Raw genomic sequence first — 16,681 nt, 5'->3', positions numbered from 1 at the left:
ATGTGAATCATTCTCAGGGAAAAGACCTAGTTCTGTTCCATTGCTCATTTTAGTGAAAGAATTCTAACGAGCAAATAGAGTTCATTGGGCTTAGGTACCAATGGAACTTCAAACTAAAAAATGAAAGAGTTAAAAAATGGGGATTCTACCTTATAATGGACACATAGTAGTAGCTCAATAAAATTTATGACCTCGACTAAAGTGAAATATATAAAGCCCTTCTACGTCATGTTATCTAACATAGCAGGATTTTACACCTCTCAGATGTAGCTTCATGACTAATGATAAAGATAAGAGCTCACACACTGAGAGACAGTATAGCCTAATGGCTAAGGTTGCAGACTCTAGAGTTAGACTGCATGGGTTCAGACACAGGCTTTTTCTGTGACCTGGTGCAGGTTACCTAACCTTGGCTTCCTCACATAAAATGTGAATAACAGTACTCATCTCCTAGGGTTGTTGTGAGGATCAAAGAAATGGATATTAGTTCAGGTAGTGCTGGCTACTAGCACATGCCCAGTACTGTTCTAAGTCCTCACATGTAATCCTGGTAACCCACAGGGAATTGCTTCCACATTTCACTCCCCTACCTAAAACATGGGTAACCATAGAGAAAGTTTTAAACTCTTTCTGGTTTTTATTATTAAATTTCAGACTGAAGAGTTTTAACATGTTTTATTTAGATAAAAAATTCTGCAAATAAAATAGTGTCTAAACAGACTTATCCACACTCATTTGACAATTTGCCTTTATTATTTTATTCATAAATATACATATGTTTACCACCAATTAAGTAATTTTTAACTGCTGTTAAATTTCCTTTCCAAAGTAGTATGATGACACTGTCATTGCAGCACAAGACCAGTAGATGGCTTGTCCACAGAAAGACACAGATGCCCGCAGAAAAAGTCTTTACAAGATAATTCTAAAAGAACTAAAGAAATTAGTAAAGGAAGGTTGTGGATAGAGATCTTGAAAACATAAAGTCTGTAATGGTTTTAGGAATATTTTTAGATTTTAAAATGAAACAGATATTTCATTCTATTTTTTCACACTAAAGTCTTCCTTATACTGCTGAAAGAAGGATTTATTTGGTTATAATCTTCCCAGAAGGTAATTTACTTAATACCAAAGTACTTAAAATATGCTTATTCTTTGATTAAATCATCAAAGAACCAGTATAACTAGTAGTTGATATAAGGCATTAAGGATGAGTTAAAAGATTTATCTACAGCAATGCTTCTCAACTGGGGGTGATTTTGCCCCACAAGAGACATTTGACAATGTCTGGAGACATGTTTGATTGTCACAACAGGAGGAGAGGGGTTGCTGCAGGCAGGGTGGAGGGCAGAGATGCCACTAAGCATCCTACAGTGTGTAGGACAGCCCCCCACAACAAAGAATCTCCTGGACCGCAATGTTAATTGTGCTGAGACTGAGAAACCCTGGCCCAAGAGCGTGTACCTCACGGTATTGTTTGTAAGAGCGAAAAGTGGGAAAACACTAGACACTCAGACTAGTTCCGTAAATTATGAATGAACCATCCATACAATTCAGTCATTAAAAGGAATGTTGCAGAAGTATATTTACTGTGATAAAATATTCTGTGAATAAAGCAGCTTACTGACTGTATATAGAGTATGAACTCATTTTTTAAAGATATACACATATCTGAATGTATAAACAGGTGACATCTCTGAATGATGGCATTCTGTATTTTCTTCTCTTTTGTGCTTACTGCCAATTTTTACTTTTTCTCCAATGAATATCTTACATCTAATATTAGAACATTACATTTTTTATTGAAATTTGGGGAGTACAGCAGCTGTTAACTTAAAAAAAATACAACAAACTGCTTGAAACTAAACCTTATAAACTTTAAAATAGTGATGTTTTTCATTACATTTGTCTAATAGTATCTCGACCAGCTGTTTCCTTAGTTCCAGTCACATCAACAATTTTTCCCATACATGCTGGGACATATTTTGTCTCTTTCTATACTGAAATTTTTTTTCTATGGTCAAGGCGGTTAATTTGTTCACCATTTCCTCCAGTACTTGAAGGGGAAGGCAAGCCTAAGAACAGATGTACCAGATTTGTTATTGAAAAAAATCATAAATGTACTTCTCAAGCTGTCCGTCACTGAATTTCTGGTAGTCCTTTGAGCATTAGTCACGTTTGAATGCTGCTCTAAGCTTTCTCTGAAGACATATTAACCTTCAGTACTAATACAGGGGTGGTGGATCACATCCCAGGTGGCTTGGGCAATTGCATTTTAGTCCACTTGTTGCTGGTAGCCATACCAATAATTAAAGCCCTAAGTTATGAAGACTCAGGTTACGGCTAGTAAAACAAGAAAGCAGGCTTTTGGATTTTCTACTGTAAATTTTACTAATATAGTATTTACAGCCAATGGATGACATTTTAAAATAACTGAACTGGAAAATATCCAAATTCCCATATTGAAATTAATTGTTAAATGGCAGCAAACTCTAGTATATGTTCTTTGTGAGCCAAAGAAAGCCAGCTATTAGTCATGCTCAATTATCACCAAACAAGTCAATGCCATTATTTGATAAGAGTTTCAAGTATAATTTCCCTTCAAGGAACAGAAGAGAAAGGCTCGAGAAAGGCTCAAGAAAGAGCCCTTAATTGGAGGGATAAGAGCTCTGTCATTCACCAGTTCTGTGTGTCTGAGCAAATAAATAATTCTTCTGCATTCAGCAGTCCACCTGTAAAACTACATGGGGTTTTTACTCTTCCTTCTCCCCTGTATGAAAACCCTTTTCATCTATTTCGTTCTAATTAAGCACTCTGTCATCTTTAAGTGTGTGTCCTCATTATGCTCTCTCTCCTGGCTGCGCAGGTCTGTTGACCACTCTGGGCTTTTCCACTGTAGTACGTCGGTCTCGCATTTGATTATGAATAGACGCTCAGTATTAGGGAGATCTTGCAAGGTTTTACTCAGTACTACTTTATCCGATCAGAGGGGAGATATGTTTTAGAAGTAGGCAGATAGCCTGGGTCTCCAGGCTGGGCCTCCGGATGGACGAGGATCATCCCGGCAGCCTGGCACTTCCGCGCTCACTTTCCCGGACCCGGAGAACAAGTTCAGGTCCTTTCCAGAAACGCTTTGCAGATGCTTCCGCCGATCCGGGAAGCCAGAAGATGAAAAACTACGAAAGGATATTTTAGGCTATGAAAAATAACTAGCTAATAATTTTTAAAAATGCCCAAGTTATCAGTCATTTTGCCTAATATCCACGTGAGTTAAACTCAGAAAAGTTACCCACTTGCTCGCAGAACGAGTGATTCGGCTTGTCTGGGCAGCAAAATTTGCACTGTAAAAACCACAGCAGTCCTTTTGGGTTTGCTGAGGCCAGGGGTTGGCGCACCAGGCAAAGGACTTTCTCAGGTTTTAGGCCAGCTCGCAGTCTCCCTGTCATCTCTACCAAGTGGCCAGAAGACCGCGGCGACTGCGCCGGTGGGGACCCCGCCTCGCGGTAGCTCTGACTCCGCCAAGCCGACAGGGGGCAGCCGCAGCCGCCCCTTCTCCGCCAGCTCTGCGGGGGCCGCTGCCCCTGCTCGCGTAGCCGCCTCTAGCGGCCGCGGAGCAATTCCTCTTCCGGGGCAGCGCGGAGAAGCGTGCGGGACCCGGATGCAGACGCGAGCGCAGCTATATAAGCGCTGCGCAGGCCGCACGGCTTTCTCTTTGAGGAAGACGTGGTCGCTGCTGCAGCGGCGTCGTGGTCTGCCCGCTCCTGCTCCTGGCTCACCGCTGTTCGCTCTCGCAGAGGGACAAGTCGGTCAGGAAGCCGCGCCGCAGCCATGGTGAGGTGGGGGGCCGGCTGCTCCGTTCGAGGCGCGGTGGGACCCGGTCCTGGTCCCTCTCTCTTTTGGGGATGGATACCGGGATGGGGGCGGGCGGTGAGAACGAGGCTCAGTTACCAGTTCGGGGGCTGCTGACGCGGGGCGGAACCTGGGGAGGTTCGCGATGAAGCTCCTCTCCAGCATTGACAGGCTTTTGAGAAACTTGCTGTTCTTCTCCTCTGTGTGATAACAGGCTTTTAAAGACACCGGAAAGACACCCGTGGAGCCGGAGGTGGCGATTCACCGGATTAGAATTACTCTAACCAGCCGCAACGTCAAATCTTTGGAGAAGGGTCGGTACAGTAGTTTCAGGGTGAGACCTTTGGGCGAAAATGGATGAATTTGACTTGTTACTGTACGAGAGTGAGTGACTTAGAAGTGGAGTGATAAGTTGCTTACCTTAGAAAGGTAAAGGAAGGATGTGCTGAATTTTTACTGCTTTTTACGTCGTGGTTGGCGATGAGGAGAGAATTACTGTGTTGAATTACGGTGATAGTTTTATACGCTATTCTGAGCCAGCAATTCACTTTCTTCAGCCAACTTTGATTGTTTTGAATGAACTGAAAGGTGTTTTCGTTTCCCCGTAGTGTGTGCTGACTTGATCAGAGGCGCGAAGGAAAAGAATCTCAAAGTGAAAGGACCAGTTCGGATGCCCACCAAGGTGAAATAAATCATAGGGGCAGGAAGGCCTTCACGGTTATTGGATAAATCCGTTTTTGCTCTTTTCGTCTATGGGGTTTGGCTGCTGAGAGTTTTATATACTGATGGTAACAGTATAAGTCCAAATGAAAATTGCGGGTAGAATTTGGTTCATATTGAGTAAATACCCAGTTTTCGAGGTAACCGTTGAAGTCTTTTTGCTGCTGTGCTCTTGGTGTGGAGTGGTGCCTTACAGTCAGGGGCGAGGGTGCCAGCCTGGCTGAGTGAATGGACCTGCCATCGCGAATGATAGTCTGGAAACCTATTTATAGAAAGAGGAATGGGGCCCTGAGAAATTTTCAAACGGAATACTTCTGAGTAGTTTTTTAGGTGTCCTAAGGATAAGCGTAAAACCATAAATTCTTGGTTTCCTTTGTCTTTTGCTGCAGACTCTGAGAATCACAACAAGAAAAACTCCTTGCGGTGAAGGTTCCAAGACGTGGGACCGCTTTCAGATGAGGATCCACAAGCGACTCATTGACTTGCACAGTCCTTCTGAGATTGTTAAGCAGATTACTTCCATCAGTATTGAGCCAGGAGTCGAGGTTGAAGTCACCATTGCAGATGCTTGAATCAACCTTTTTAATAAATTGATACCAGTTGTTAAATTCTGTGGCCTTTTATTCATGATACCGGCAGGTCTTAGGAATATGAGTTGTGCTATGAAATTTACTCTGCCTCTTAAGTAGAATAATCAAAAGTTGTTGGATATCCTTTGGTGGCCTAAACGTTTGATTATATTTCCTAGAGACCACTTGACATCTCTTGAAAACTGAATGATATGTGAGACCGTATACCACTGATGAATGTGTACAGTGATGGGTAACTGGCTGCGTGTTTGGAGCTTTTCCAAAGAGAACATACATCCCGGTCCTACCCTAGAAAGTCTAATTGATACGGGGTGCTACAGGGATGTACAAGGTTTCTGGGGTGGTTGCAGACCTAGGGCGCTAGAGGGCAGATAACTCAGGGAAAACAGATCTTGGTTCCAGCCTTGGCTCTGTTATCATTCCTCCTTTTTTGAAGACCTTAGACTAAAGAGTAAACTCGGCAAGTTTTTAAATGTTTTGGAAACATTGGTCCTTAAGTTTTATGGACCCTGATGTCTTCTCTTTTAGATTTAAGGTTAAAAGTAAAAACTCGGTGTTTAGGTTAACATATAAATTATGTCTATAGCCATGTATTTTGTATATTCCTTGGAATTATATTTTACTTACATGTCAATCATGTAAGTAAGATGTAGTTTATATGTGAAGAGTTTATTAATTATATTAACTTTGACTGAGAAGCTAGTAATAGGACGCATTTATTTAGCCAAACCCCGATTGGCACAATAATAACACTGCTTAACTTCCAGCTCTGCTGTGTTTTTTTGAATGGTGTTATTCCCATTGTGTGGATCCAGAAACCTGGCTTTGATGTTGACCTTGCCCAGTGTCCTAGAGCTTGGCAGTAGCATAGCTGAGATTTAAATGGGCTGGAGGGATGAGAATCCATCCTGTTGAAACTTTATCATCAGATGGATATCCTTTTAAATATGTCTTATTTTGTATTAGAATTTTGAGAAATATTCTTGACAAAAGTAAATGAGCGTTTTTGCAAACTAAAATTCCCTTCAGAAAATTCATGCTCTCATGTGTGCTACTTTTAATAGGATTACAGTCATGAGATTGATGCCTTCTGAGTTTGGGCCTAGGCCTTGGCTTCTCAGGACTGTCTGTCCACTGGCTTCACTCACCATCTGTGTCCAAAATGACCTTCAACTTGGATTTCTGTGTACATCAGATTGTATACTAGACATCTGCACCTCACACAGCTCAAAGTTGACATGTCTAAAATGAAAACTGTCTTTTCTCCCAAAAACCCTTCTGTTCTGTGTTCTCTTAACTTTATGGCCCACCATGCCGCTACACGGTCATTCAAACATGGGAGTGGGAGTCCTCATCCCTTGGTCCCTTCCTCTACCATTCATTTCCAACATGCAAGTCCTGATTCTACCTTGTTGTGTCTTAGCAGATCTCTCCAGAAAACCACATTTTAAACATCAGGAATTTGAGTGGAACTGAATCAAAACTATGTAAAATTGCTCAACTCAAAAACACCAAGTAATAAATGCAAACGAACTACATATTTTTAATTTTAACTGATTAGCTTGGGAAACACTTTATCAAGAAGAGTTTTACGATATGAGTCAGGTTGCTGAGGCCACTGGTGATCCATTTTTCATAGAGAAGCTGGGAATCTCGGTTTAACTCCAGAAGTTGCAAAGGAATTAAAAGCCAGGTGGTAAGCTACGAATGTGTCCTCCAGCCCAATGTTAAGCGTTCTCCACACTAGGGAGTGCGAAGAGCTGTTTAGGTAGCAGTTAGGAACTTTTTAAAACAAGTATCTGGTAACGTGTGGCCCTCATACAGAAGTACAAGCTTGTTTTAATGATGTAAGGGTATTGCAACATAGAAGTCCTTGGAATACTGAATATCCTGAGAGCTGATTGCAAAAAGATCTTTAGTTTGTGAAAACACTAAGGGCACTAACAACTAAAGAATAGATTTTTGTGAAAAATATGCCTCAGTAAATCAAGATAGGGGAAAGGAGCTTTATGGCTTTTGTACAGTTCTGAATTTTAGCCGATGTGTGCCAAAGTAACTGATGCATCAGCAATTGTAATTTTTCACTCAGAAATAGTTGGAATTGTATTTTAGCTATAGGCAATATTTAAAGAGCCTGTAATACAACTAAAATACAGCACTTAAAATTTTGGGAACTGCTATTCAATTTAGATTTAAAAATATCTACTTGGCATTAAAACTCCTGCAGGGCCTTTGAATGTTGTTGGTAATGAAGTAAAGGTAGGTTAAATAGTGGTAATGATGTCAGTGATTCAGGGAGTCACAGGCCTGCTCGTATGGATTAGACAGGTAAAGGAAGGTTGAAAATGGGAGGCCTCTGCAGTCTTTGTCTCACTCCCTTTGGATTCAGAGAGTACTGCTTCAGTTTTAGAAATGCGTGCTAAACATAATCCAGACAACGGAAGCCACCATGGCTGGCATCGCAGGATCAGGTTTCTTCCCCCGACATCCTTGAGTGTGTATGTGCAGGCTCTGTAAAAGGATGTAAAAGTAGAAATTCCCATGCAGTCAGATCTCCAAACCTAGTTACTTGAACATGTGGGCTTCCTAAGATACATAACTTTGAGCCTCAGTTCTCACGTGCAAAGTGAGAATACTTGTAGTATCTCTTTCAGGGGCATATGTATATGGGTGTTCCTTTGTTTCTGGGAGACATTTTCCAACTAAATCAAGACTAGCTTGCTAAGAGCATAGATTTCTCACATGAGGACCTTGATTCCCACAGGGTATGATACACTGCTAGCCAATGGCAGTAGGCCAAATTACTTACAAGGACACTAAGTATATTTGAATCTCCAGGGGCATGCCTTTCTAACTGCATCCTCCTGCGCCAAAAAAGTGACCAAGCAGGTCTAACTATACTGCAGAGCCTGACAAGCCAAAGTTTTATCTTTCGGAAGTAAGAGGAGCTAGGTTAATTCTTACTTCCTTCATCCTAGGAACAGTGTATTTCACTTTCATAGCAAATTAAGCTTTTAGAACCAGAGAACTGAATCCTTCTATACATTTTGTTCTAACTGCTTTTTTTCTTTACATAGAACCCACCCCAAAAGGTATTGTTAATATTATATTCTTCAGAACTTTTCATGTACATATAAGTGTATATAACTATAATCTATCTTCTCTGTATCCAGCTATATAAAATCTATCTCTTTTTAAAAAATATAAATGAGACAATACTAAATATATATTGTTATGTAGATTATTTTTACCTTTAATTATATATCTGGGAGATGTTTCTATATCTGCACATACCTCATTTCTTTCCATGAGTATTGCGTTGTATGCAGCTTAATTTAACCAGACTCCTCTTGATGGACTTAGAGAGATTTCCCACTTTTTTGCTATTAAAAGCGCTGCTTCACTAAACATGCTTTTAAAATTGTCTTTGTTCACTCGTACAACTGTATCTATAGGATACATTCCTGGAAGTTGAATTTCTAATTTTTGGTTGCTTTGTAGATATTTATATGTAGTGGCTGATATAAAAAAATTAGAAAGTCACTTATTTAAGAACATTTACTATGTGTGGAAGTATGAATATTTTCCTACAGTAGATAAAAGAGAAATAGATATTTCAGTCATGGGTATCAGAATTTTTAATTTTAAGATACTACCAAATTGATGCCCTCAAATGACCGTGCCTATTTATGTGTATTCCTACCAGTTGTGGGAGTGCAATAACATCCATCTGATGGACAAAAAAATACCTCATTATTTTAGCTGTGCTCTCCATTTGTTTATTTCTCTTTCTGGGACTCATTCATTGAATGACCTTCTGGAGGTCCTGTATGTATCTTAGCTTTCCTTCATACGCTCTTTTAGTGTTTTTTATTATGAAATATTTCCTCAACTTTCTCATCTAGTACTTTTATTGAATTATTTTTTCATTTTGATAATCCTTTTTTTATCACCTTTATTCTGAAAAATTTCAAAGGTACACAGAAGTAGAGGAAATGATATAAATGAACAAACTCACTCAGCTGTAAGCATTGCCAACTGATGGCAGTCTTATTTCGTGTATAACTCCACCCTCCCCCGCAACCAACCCTCAGATTATTTTGAAGTTAATCCCAAATGTCAAATTATTTTGTGCACACAGTTTTCTCTGTCTAAATTGGAAATATAAGGACTCTTTTATTTTTTTATAGTTCAGTAGTGTTAAGTATGTTCACAGTGCTGTGCGACAGATCTCCAGAACTTTCACATCTTGCAAAACTGAAACTCCACCCTTTGAACAACTCCTCATTTTCCCCTCCTCTCAGCCCTTGGCAACCACCATTCTGATTTTTGTTTCTATGAGTTTGACTACTTTAGATACTTCATAGAAGTGGAATCGTACAGTATTGGTCTTTTTGTGACTGGCTTATTTCATTTAGCATAAGGTCCTTAAGGTTCATCCTGTGCCATGTGACAAGACTTCCTTCTTTTTTTGTTTTTTTTTAAACATTGGCCCTGAGCTAGCATCTGTTGTCAATTTTTTTTTCTTCTTCTCCTCAAAGCCCCCAGTGCATAGTTGTGTATTCTGCTTATAGCTCCTTCTAGTTCTGCTATGTGGGATGCCTCCTCAGCATGGTTTGATGTGCGGTGCTAGGTCCGCGCCCAGGATCTGAGCCAGTGAAACCCTGGGCCACTGAAGTGGAGCACATGAACTTAACCATTTGGCCACAGGGCCAGCCCCAACTTCATTCTTTTTTAAGGCTGAATAATTTTTCATGTCTGTATATACCACGTTTCTTTATCCATTCATCCCTGGATGGACATTTGGATTGCTTCCACTTCTTGACTATTGTGAATAATTCTGCAATAAACACAGAAATACTAATATCTCTTCGAGATCCTGCTTTCAGATCTTTTGGGTAAATACCCAGAAGTGGGTTGCCGGATCATATGTTATAACTGTATTTTTAATTTTTTGAGAAACCTCCGTAATGTTTTCTGTAGTGGCTGTACCATTTTACATTCCCACCAAGGGTTCCTATGTCTCCAGATTCTCATCGAGACTTGCTTTCTGTTTTTTTGATAGTAGCTATCCTACTGAGTGTGAGGTGATATCACATGGTGTTTTGGTTTGCATTTCTCTAATGCTTAGTGAAGTTGAGCATCTTTTCATATGCTTGTTGGCCATTTGTATGTCTTATTTGGAGAAATGTCTATGCAAGTCCTTTGTCCACTTTTTAATCAAGTTATTTTTGTTGTTGTTGGGGTTCAGGAATTCTTTATATATTCTGAATATTAACCCATTATTGAAGAGATGGTTTGCAAATATTTTCTCTGATAAGTTGCCTTTTCACTCTGTTGATTGTTTCCTTTGAGGCTCAGGTGTTTTTAAGTTTGATGTAGTCCCATTTGTCTATTTTTACTTTTGTTACCTATACTTTTCGTGTCACATCTAAGAAATTATTACCAAATCCCATGTCATGAAGCTTTTCATCTATGTTTTCTTCTAGGAGTTCTATAGTTTGGGGTTTCAGTCTTTAATCCATTTTGAGTTAATTTTTATATATGGTGCAAGGTAATTTTTGTATATGGCTTCACTCTTTTGCATGTAGATATCCAATTTTCGCAACACCATTTGTTGAAGAGACTGTCCTTTCCCCCACTGAGTGGCCTTGGCACTCTTGTCAAAGATCACTTGACCATATAATTAAGAGGTGAACCATCATTGCATTCTGGGAATAAATCCCACTTGGTGTATAATCCTTTTAATGTGCTGTTGAATTCAGTTTGCTAGTTTTGCTGAGGATTTTTGCATCAATATTCATCAGGGATGTTGGTCTATAGTTTTCTTTTTTTTAAATTGAGGTATAATTGATATATAACATAGTTTCAAGTGTACAATGTAATGATTCAAAATTTGTATATAGTCTGTAGTTTCTTGTAGTATCTCTGGCTTTGGTATTGGAGTAATGTTGGCCTCATAGGTTAAATTTGGAAGTGCTCCCTCCTCTTCAGTTTTTCAGAAGAGTTTTAGGAGGATTGGTGTTAATTATTCTTTAAATGTTTGGCAGAATTCCCCAGTGAAGCCATCTGATCCCGGGCTTTTCTTTGTTGGGAAGGTTTTGATTACAGATTCAATCTCCTTACTAATCTGTTCAGAATTTTTATTTCTTCATGAGTCAGTCTTAGTAGGTTGTATACAGCAGTCTCCCCTTATTCATGGGGGATACATTCGAAGACCCCCAGTGGATGCTTGAAACCATGGATAGTACCATAAAGACATATACTATATGTCTTTATACATACATATCTATGATAAAGTTTAATTTATAAATTAGGCACAGTAAGAGATTAACAACAATAACTAGTAATAAAATAGAACAATTATAACAATATACACTAATAAAAGTTATGTGAATTTGGTCACTTTCTCAAAATATCTTATTGTCCTGTACCCACCCTTCTTCTTGTGATGATGTGCGATGATACAGTGTCTACACGTTGAGATGAAGTGAGGTGAATGACATAGGAATTGTGATGTAGCGTCTGGGCAGGAAGGAATGGGATGGTGTGAGATTTTATCGCATTACTCACAACGGTGCACAATTTAAAAGTTGTGAATTGTTTGTCTCTGGAATTTTTCATTTAATATTTTCAGACTGTGGTTGACTGCAGGTATATGAAAACTTGGTGAATAAAATTGCTGATAAGGGAGGACTACTGTATTTCTAGGAATTTATTCATTTCTTCCAGGTTATCCAATCTGTTGGCATATAAGTGTTCATAGTTTTCTCTTATGATCATTTTTATTTCTGTTGCATCAGTTGCAATGTTCCATATTTCATTTCTGATTTTGGTTATTTAAGTAGTCTCTCTTTTTTTCTAGTTAATCTACCTAAGGATTTGTCGATTTTGTTGTTCTTTTCAACAATCTAACTCTTAGTTTTGTTGATTTCTCTATTATTTTTCTGTTCTCTGTTTTGTTTATCTCCACTCTAATCTTATTTCCTTACTTCTGCTAACTTTGAGTTTAATTTATACTTCTTTGTCTAGTTCTTTGAAGTATAAAGTTAGATTATTCATTTGAGATCTTTCTTCTTTTTTAATGTAAGCATTTACACCTATAATCTTCCCTCTTAGTACTGCTTTCCCTTCCTCCCATAAGTTTTGGTTTGTTATGTTTCCATTTTCATTTGTCTCAAGGTATTTTCTAATTTTCCCTTGTGAATTCTTTGACTCCTTGGTTTTTCAAGAGTGTATTGTTTAATTTCCACATAGTTGTGAATATTCCAGTTCTTCTTTTGCTATTGACTTCTAATTTTATTCCATTGCTGTCAGAAAAGATACTTGGTATGATTTCAATCTTAATTTTGTTAAGACTTGTTTTGCGGCCTAATATGTTATCTATCCTCAAGAATGTTCCGTATGCTTGAGAAGAATGTTTATTCTGCTGTTGTTGTGTGGAATGTTCTGTACGTGTCTCTTAGGTCCAGTTGGTCTGTAGTGTTGTTCAGGTCCTCTGTTTCCTTATTGATTTTCTTTCTGAATGTTCTGTCTATTATTAAAAGTGGGCTATTGAAATCTCCCACAATTATTATATTGCTGTCTATTACTCTCTTCAATTCTGTCAATGTGTGTATATGTAAGTGCTCTGATATTAGGTGTATATATATTTATAATTCTTATATCTTCTTGGTGAATTGGCTCTTCTTTCATTATATATTGTCCTTCTCTTGTGATAGTTCTTGGCTTAAAGTCTATTGGTATGGCCATCCCTGCTCTCTTTTGGTACCATTTGCATGGAATATCTTTTTCCATCTTTTCATTTTCAGCCTATGTGTGTCCTTAGATCTAAAGTGAGTGTCTTGTAGACAGGGTATAGTTGAATCTTGTGTGTATGTGTTTTTTAATCCACTCAATCAATCTATATCTTTTGATTGGAGCATTTCATCCATTTACATTTAAAGGAATTATGATAGTAAATGACTTACTGTCGTCAATTTGTTGTTTTCTATATGTCCTGTAGCTATTTTAACTCTCTTTGACTCTCTTATTGCCTTTCTTCATGTTTTTTTGATTATTTTGTGGTGACATGCTGTGATTCCCTTTTTGTTTCTTTTTGTGTATTTTCTATAGGTTTTTTTCTTTGTGGTTACCATGGGGATTACATAAAACATTTTAAAGTTATAACAATATTTTAAACTGATAACTTAATTTCAATCACATACAAAAACTCTACCACTTTACATCTCTGCCCTCTCTATATTGTTCGTTTCTACAATTACTTCTCCTTAGATTGTGTATCCATTAACATCAATTTATAATTTTTTTTGCTTTTTCTTTTAAATTCTATACAAGCATTAAAAGTGATTTATGTACCAACATTATGAAACTATAGGATCCCATATTTATCCATATATTTACTTTTGCCAGAGAGCTTTATATTTTGTATGGTTTGATGTTGCTGTCTAGTCCCCCTTTGATTTCAATTTGAAGTAACCCCTTTAGAGTTTCTGGTAGGGCAGGTCTTGTGTTGATGAACTATCTTAGTTTTTGTTTATCTGGGAAAGTCTTAACTTCTCCTTCATTTTTGAAGAACAGTTTCCCCAAGTATAGTGTTCTTGGTTGGCAATTTTTTTTCTTTCAGCATTTTGAATATATCTTCCCACTCCCTTCTGGCCGACAAGGTTTCTGCTGAGAAGTCTGCTGATAATCTTATAGATGCTTCCTCTGGCATGACTAGTCACTTTTCTCTTGCTGCTTTAAAGATTCTCTCTTTGTGACTTTTTACAACCTGATTATAATGTATCTCAATCTGAGTCTCTAGATTTACCCTAGTTGGAATTCACTGAGTTTCTTGATTTTGTACGTCCTTTTTTTTCCTCAAATTTAGAAAGTTTTCAGCCATTGTTTCTTCAAATAAGTTCTCTGCCCCTTTGTCTCTCTCTTCTCTTTCTGGAACTCTCATAATGTGCTATATTGATCTGCTTGATGGTTTCCCATACGTCCCTCAGCCTCTTTTCATTTTTCTTCATTCTTTTTCCTTTTTGCTCCTCTGACTCATAATTTCAAATGACTTGTCTTCAAGTTCGCTGATTCTTTCTTCTGCTTGATCAAGACTGCTGTTAAGGGCCGGCCCAGTGGTGTAGTGGTTAAGTTCTCATTCTCCACTTCAGCAGCCTTGGGTTTGCAGGTTCAGGTCCTGGGTGCAGACCCACATACCACTCATCAAGCCATGCTGTGGTAGCATCCACATACAAAATAGAAGACTGGCACAGATATTAGCTCAGCACCAATCTTCCTCAAGAAAAAAAACAACTGCTATTAAAATCCCTTTAGTGAATTTTCCAGTTCAGTTATTGTATTCTTCAGTTCCAGAATTTCTGTTTGGTTCTTTTTGATGGTTTCTCTTTGTTCATAGTCTCATTTTATTCATGCATTGATTTCCTGATTTTGTTGAGTTGTCTATCTGTGCTCTCTTTTAGCTCATTGAGCGTCTTCAAGATGGTTATTTTGAATTCTTTGGTAATTCACAGGTCTCTATTTCTTTAGGGTTGGTTTCTGGAGATTTTTTTTTTTTTTATTAATGTTATGATGGATTACAAGCTTGTGAAATTTCAGTTGTACATTTTTGTTAGTCATGTTGTGGGTACACCACTTCCCCCTCCGTACCCTCCCCCCACCCCCCCTTTTCCCTAGTAACCACCGATCAGATCTCCTTCTCAATATACTAATTTCCACCTATGAGTGGAGTCATATAGAGTTCGTCTTTCTCTGACTGACTTATTTCGCTTAACATAATGCCCTCGAGGTCCATCCACATTGTTGTGAATGGGCCAATTTCGTCTTTTTTTATGGCTGAGTAGTATTCCATTGTGTATATATACCACATCTTCTTTATCCAATCATCAGTTTCTGGGCATGTAGGCTGGTTCCACGTCTTGGCTATTGTAAATAATGCTGCGATGAACAAAGGGGTGCAATGGACTCTTGAGATATCTGATATCAGGTTCTTAGGATAGATACCCAGTAATGGGATGGCTGGGTCATAGGGTATTTCTATTTTTAACTTTTTGAGAAATCTCTGGAGATTTATTTTGATCATTTGATAGGCCCATGTTTCCCTTTCCTTTGTATGCCTTGTGATCTTTTATTGGGATTTGGGCATTTGATAAAACGGCCACCTCTCCCAGTCTATATGGACTGGCTTCATACAGAGGAAGACCTTCGCCAATCATCTCAGCTAGAGATTTAGGGGACCTCTCAAACCTTTTCTGGGGATGCAGCTTCTCTGGGCTTGTGTATGTGATTTCCCAGTTAAGAGATGACCTTTTTTTTCCTCAGGAGTTTGTAAGCTCTTACTCCCTCTGGTGTCTGTCTGTGGTACTACAGTCTCCCTGGTATAACTCCCACACACCACGCCTTTGTTCTCTGTGCCCTGCAGTCTGGCATCCAAAGTATACCACTTTCCCATCAGTTCTCTGAGTCAGGTGAGACAGAAACCAGTCTCTCAGGCAGGCCCTCAAAAAGCCAGAGTGTTGGACTCATGTTCCACTCTTTTCTTTCCCTCCCAAGAGAGAAACTGGGAGTTTTCTTCTAATCACTCTGTACTGCACTGGGGAGTGGGTGGGGCTGGGGCAGGCAAAATGCAAGAAATTTTCTTACCCACTTCAGTGTGACTCTTCTTGGCTTTTTGCTCACCTGGTGCTACCACCGTTTAACTGGTTTTTGACGTTCTCACAGAGACAATTTGGTCTGTATATTGTTGTTAAGTTGGTGTCTCTGTGGTGGTATGAGTGTCTGGGGCTTCCTGTTCCTCCATCTTGCTGATGTCACTCTAAGGACTCTTTTTGAAACATAATCAAATACCATTCTCACACCTAAAAATAACAGTCATACCTTAATATGCTTAAATATCCAGTAGAGTTTCAAGTTACTTGAGCGTTTTTACTGGTTATGTGTCTGAATCAGGATCAGGTTGTGTTTCTTAAATCTCTTTTAATCTAGTGATTCCCTTTCCATCTAAGAAAGCATTTAAATACAGACAGGCCTTACTTTGCACAGTAGCATGAGACCAAAGAAAATGAACATACAAAATGATCTTAATAATCAACGGGAAAAATTATGTTTGTTCTGTGACCTGTAAAATTTTTGCAAAACATTACAAAGTCTTTTGCTTTTAGTTATAAATGTAAGGGGAAATGAAATATAGTAAAACTAATATTTAGTACATTGTCATCTAAAACATTAGTAACATTGAGAATTAAAGTATTCTATGTCTTTGTTTAAAAAAAAAAACACCCAAAGTCATCAATAGTAATTTGAACAGTGCTTGCCTTCTTCTCATCATATAAGTACTTTTTCTATGCCTTGGCGAACTGTCATATTTCTAACTTTGGATTAGTTTCCAGTATTTTATACTTTGTGCTTTCAATGTCATGAAGTATTTCTAGTTTCTCTTTATTTTTTAATATTTTTTTTTTATTTAAAGATTGGCACCTGAGCTAACAACTGTTGCTAATCTTTTTTTTTTCCTGCTTTTT

At 38.4% G+C, this 16,681-nt stretch overlaps 1 protein-coding gene and 1 non-coding gene across 2 annotated transcripts; both read left to right on the top strand.

The window, feature by feature from the left end:
- Positions 1-3,670: 3,670 nt before the first annotated feature.
- On the top strand, positions 3,671-5,177 carry RPS20 (ribosomal protein S20). The gene is made up of 4 exons (XM_046641594.1): positions 3,671-3,831; positions 4,064-4,163; positions 4,458-4,531; positions 4,959-5,177. Exons 1-4 carry the CDS (start codon positions 3,829-3,831, stop codon positions 5,139-5,141), a joined length of 360 nt encoding a protein of 119 aa, XP_046497550.1. The 5' UTR covers positions 3,671-3,828; the 3' UTR covers positions 5,142-5,177.
- Positions 4,325-4,391, top strand: LOC124228315 (small nucleolar RNA U54). Its single transcript, XR_006885701.1, has one exon. It is a non-coding gene; the product is annotated as a small nucleolar RNA U54 (small nucleolar RNA).
- Positions 5,178-16,681: the final 11,504 nt, after the last annotated feature.

This window comes from Equus quagga, chromosome 16, assembly GCF_021613505.1.
Source record: "Equus quagga isolate Etosha38 chromosome 16, UCLA_HA_Equagga_1.0, whole genome shotgun sequence".
Lineage (NCBI taxonomy): Eukaryota > Metazoa > Chordata > Mammalia > Perissodactyla > Equidae > Equus > Equus quagga.
Note: the sequence above shows the minus strand (reverse complement) of the source record. Positions and strands in the feature narration are given on the sequence as shown.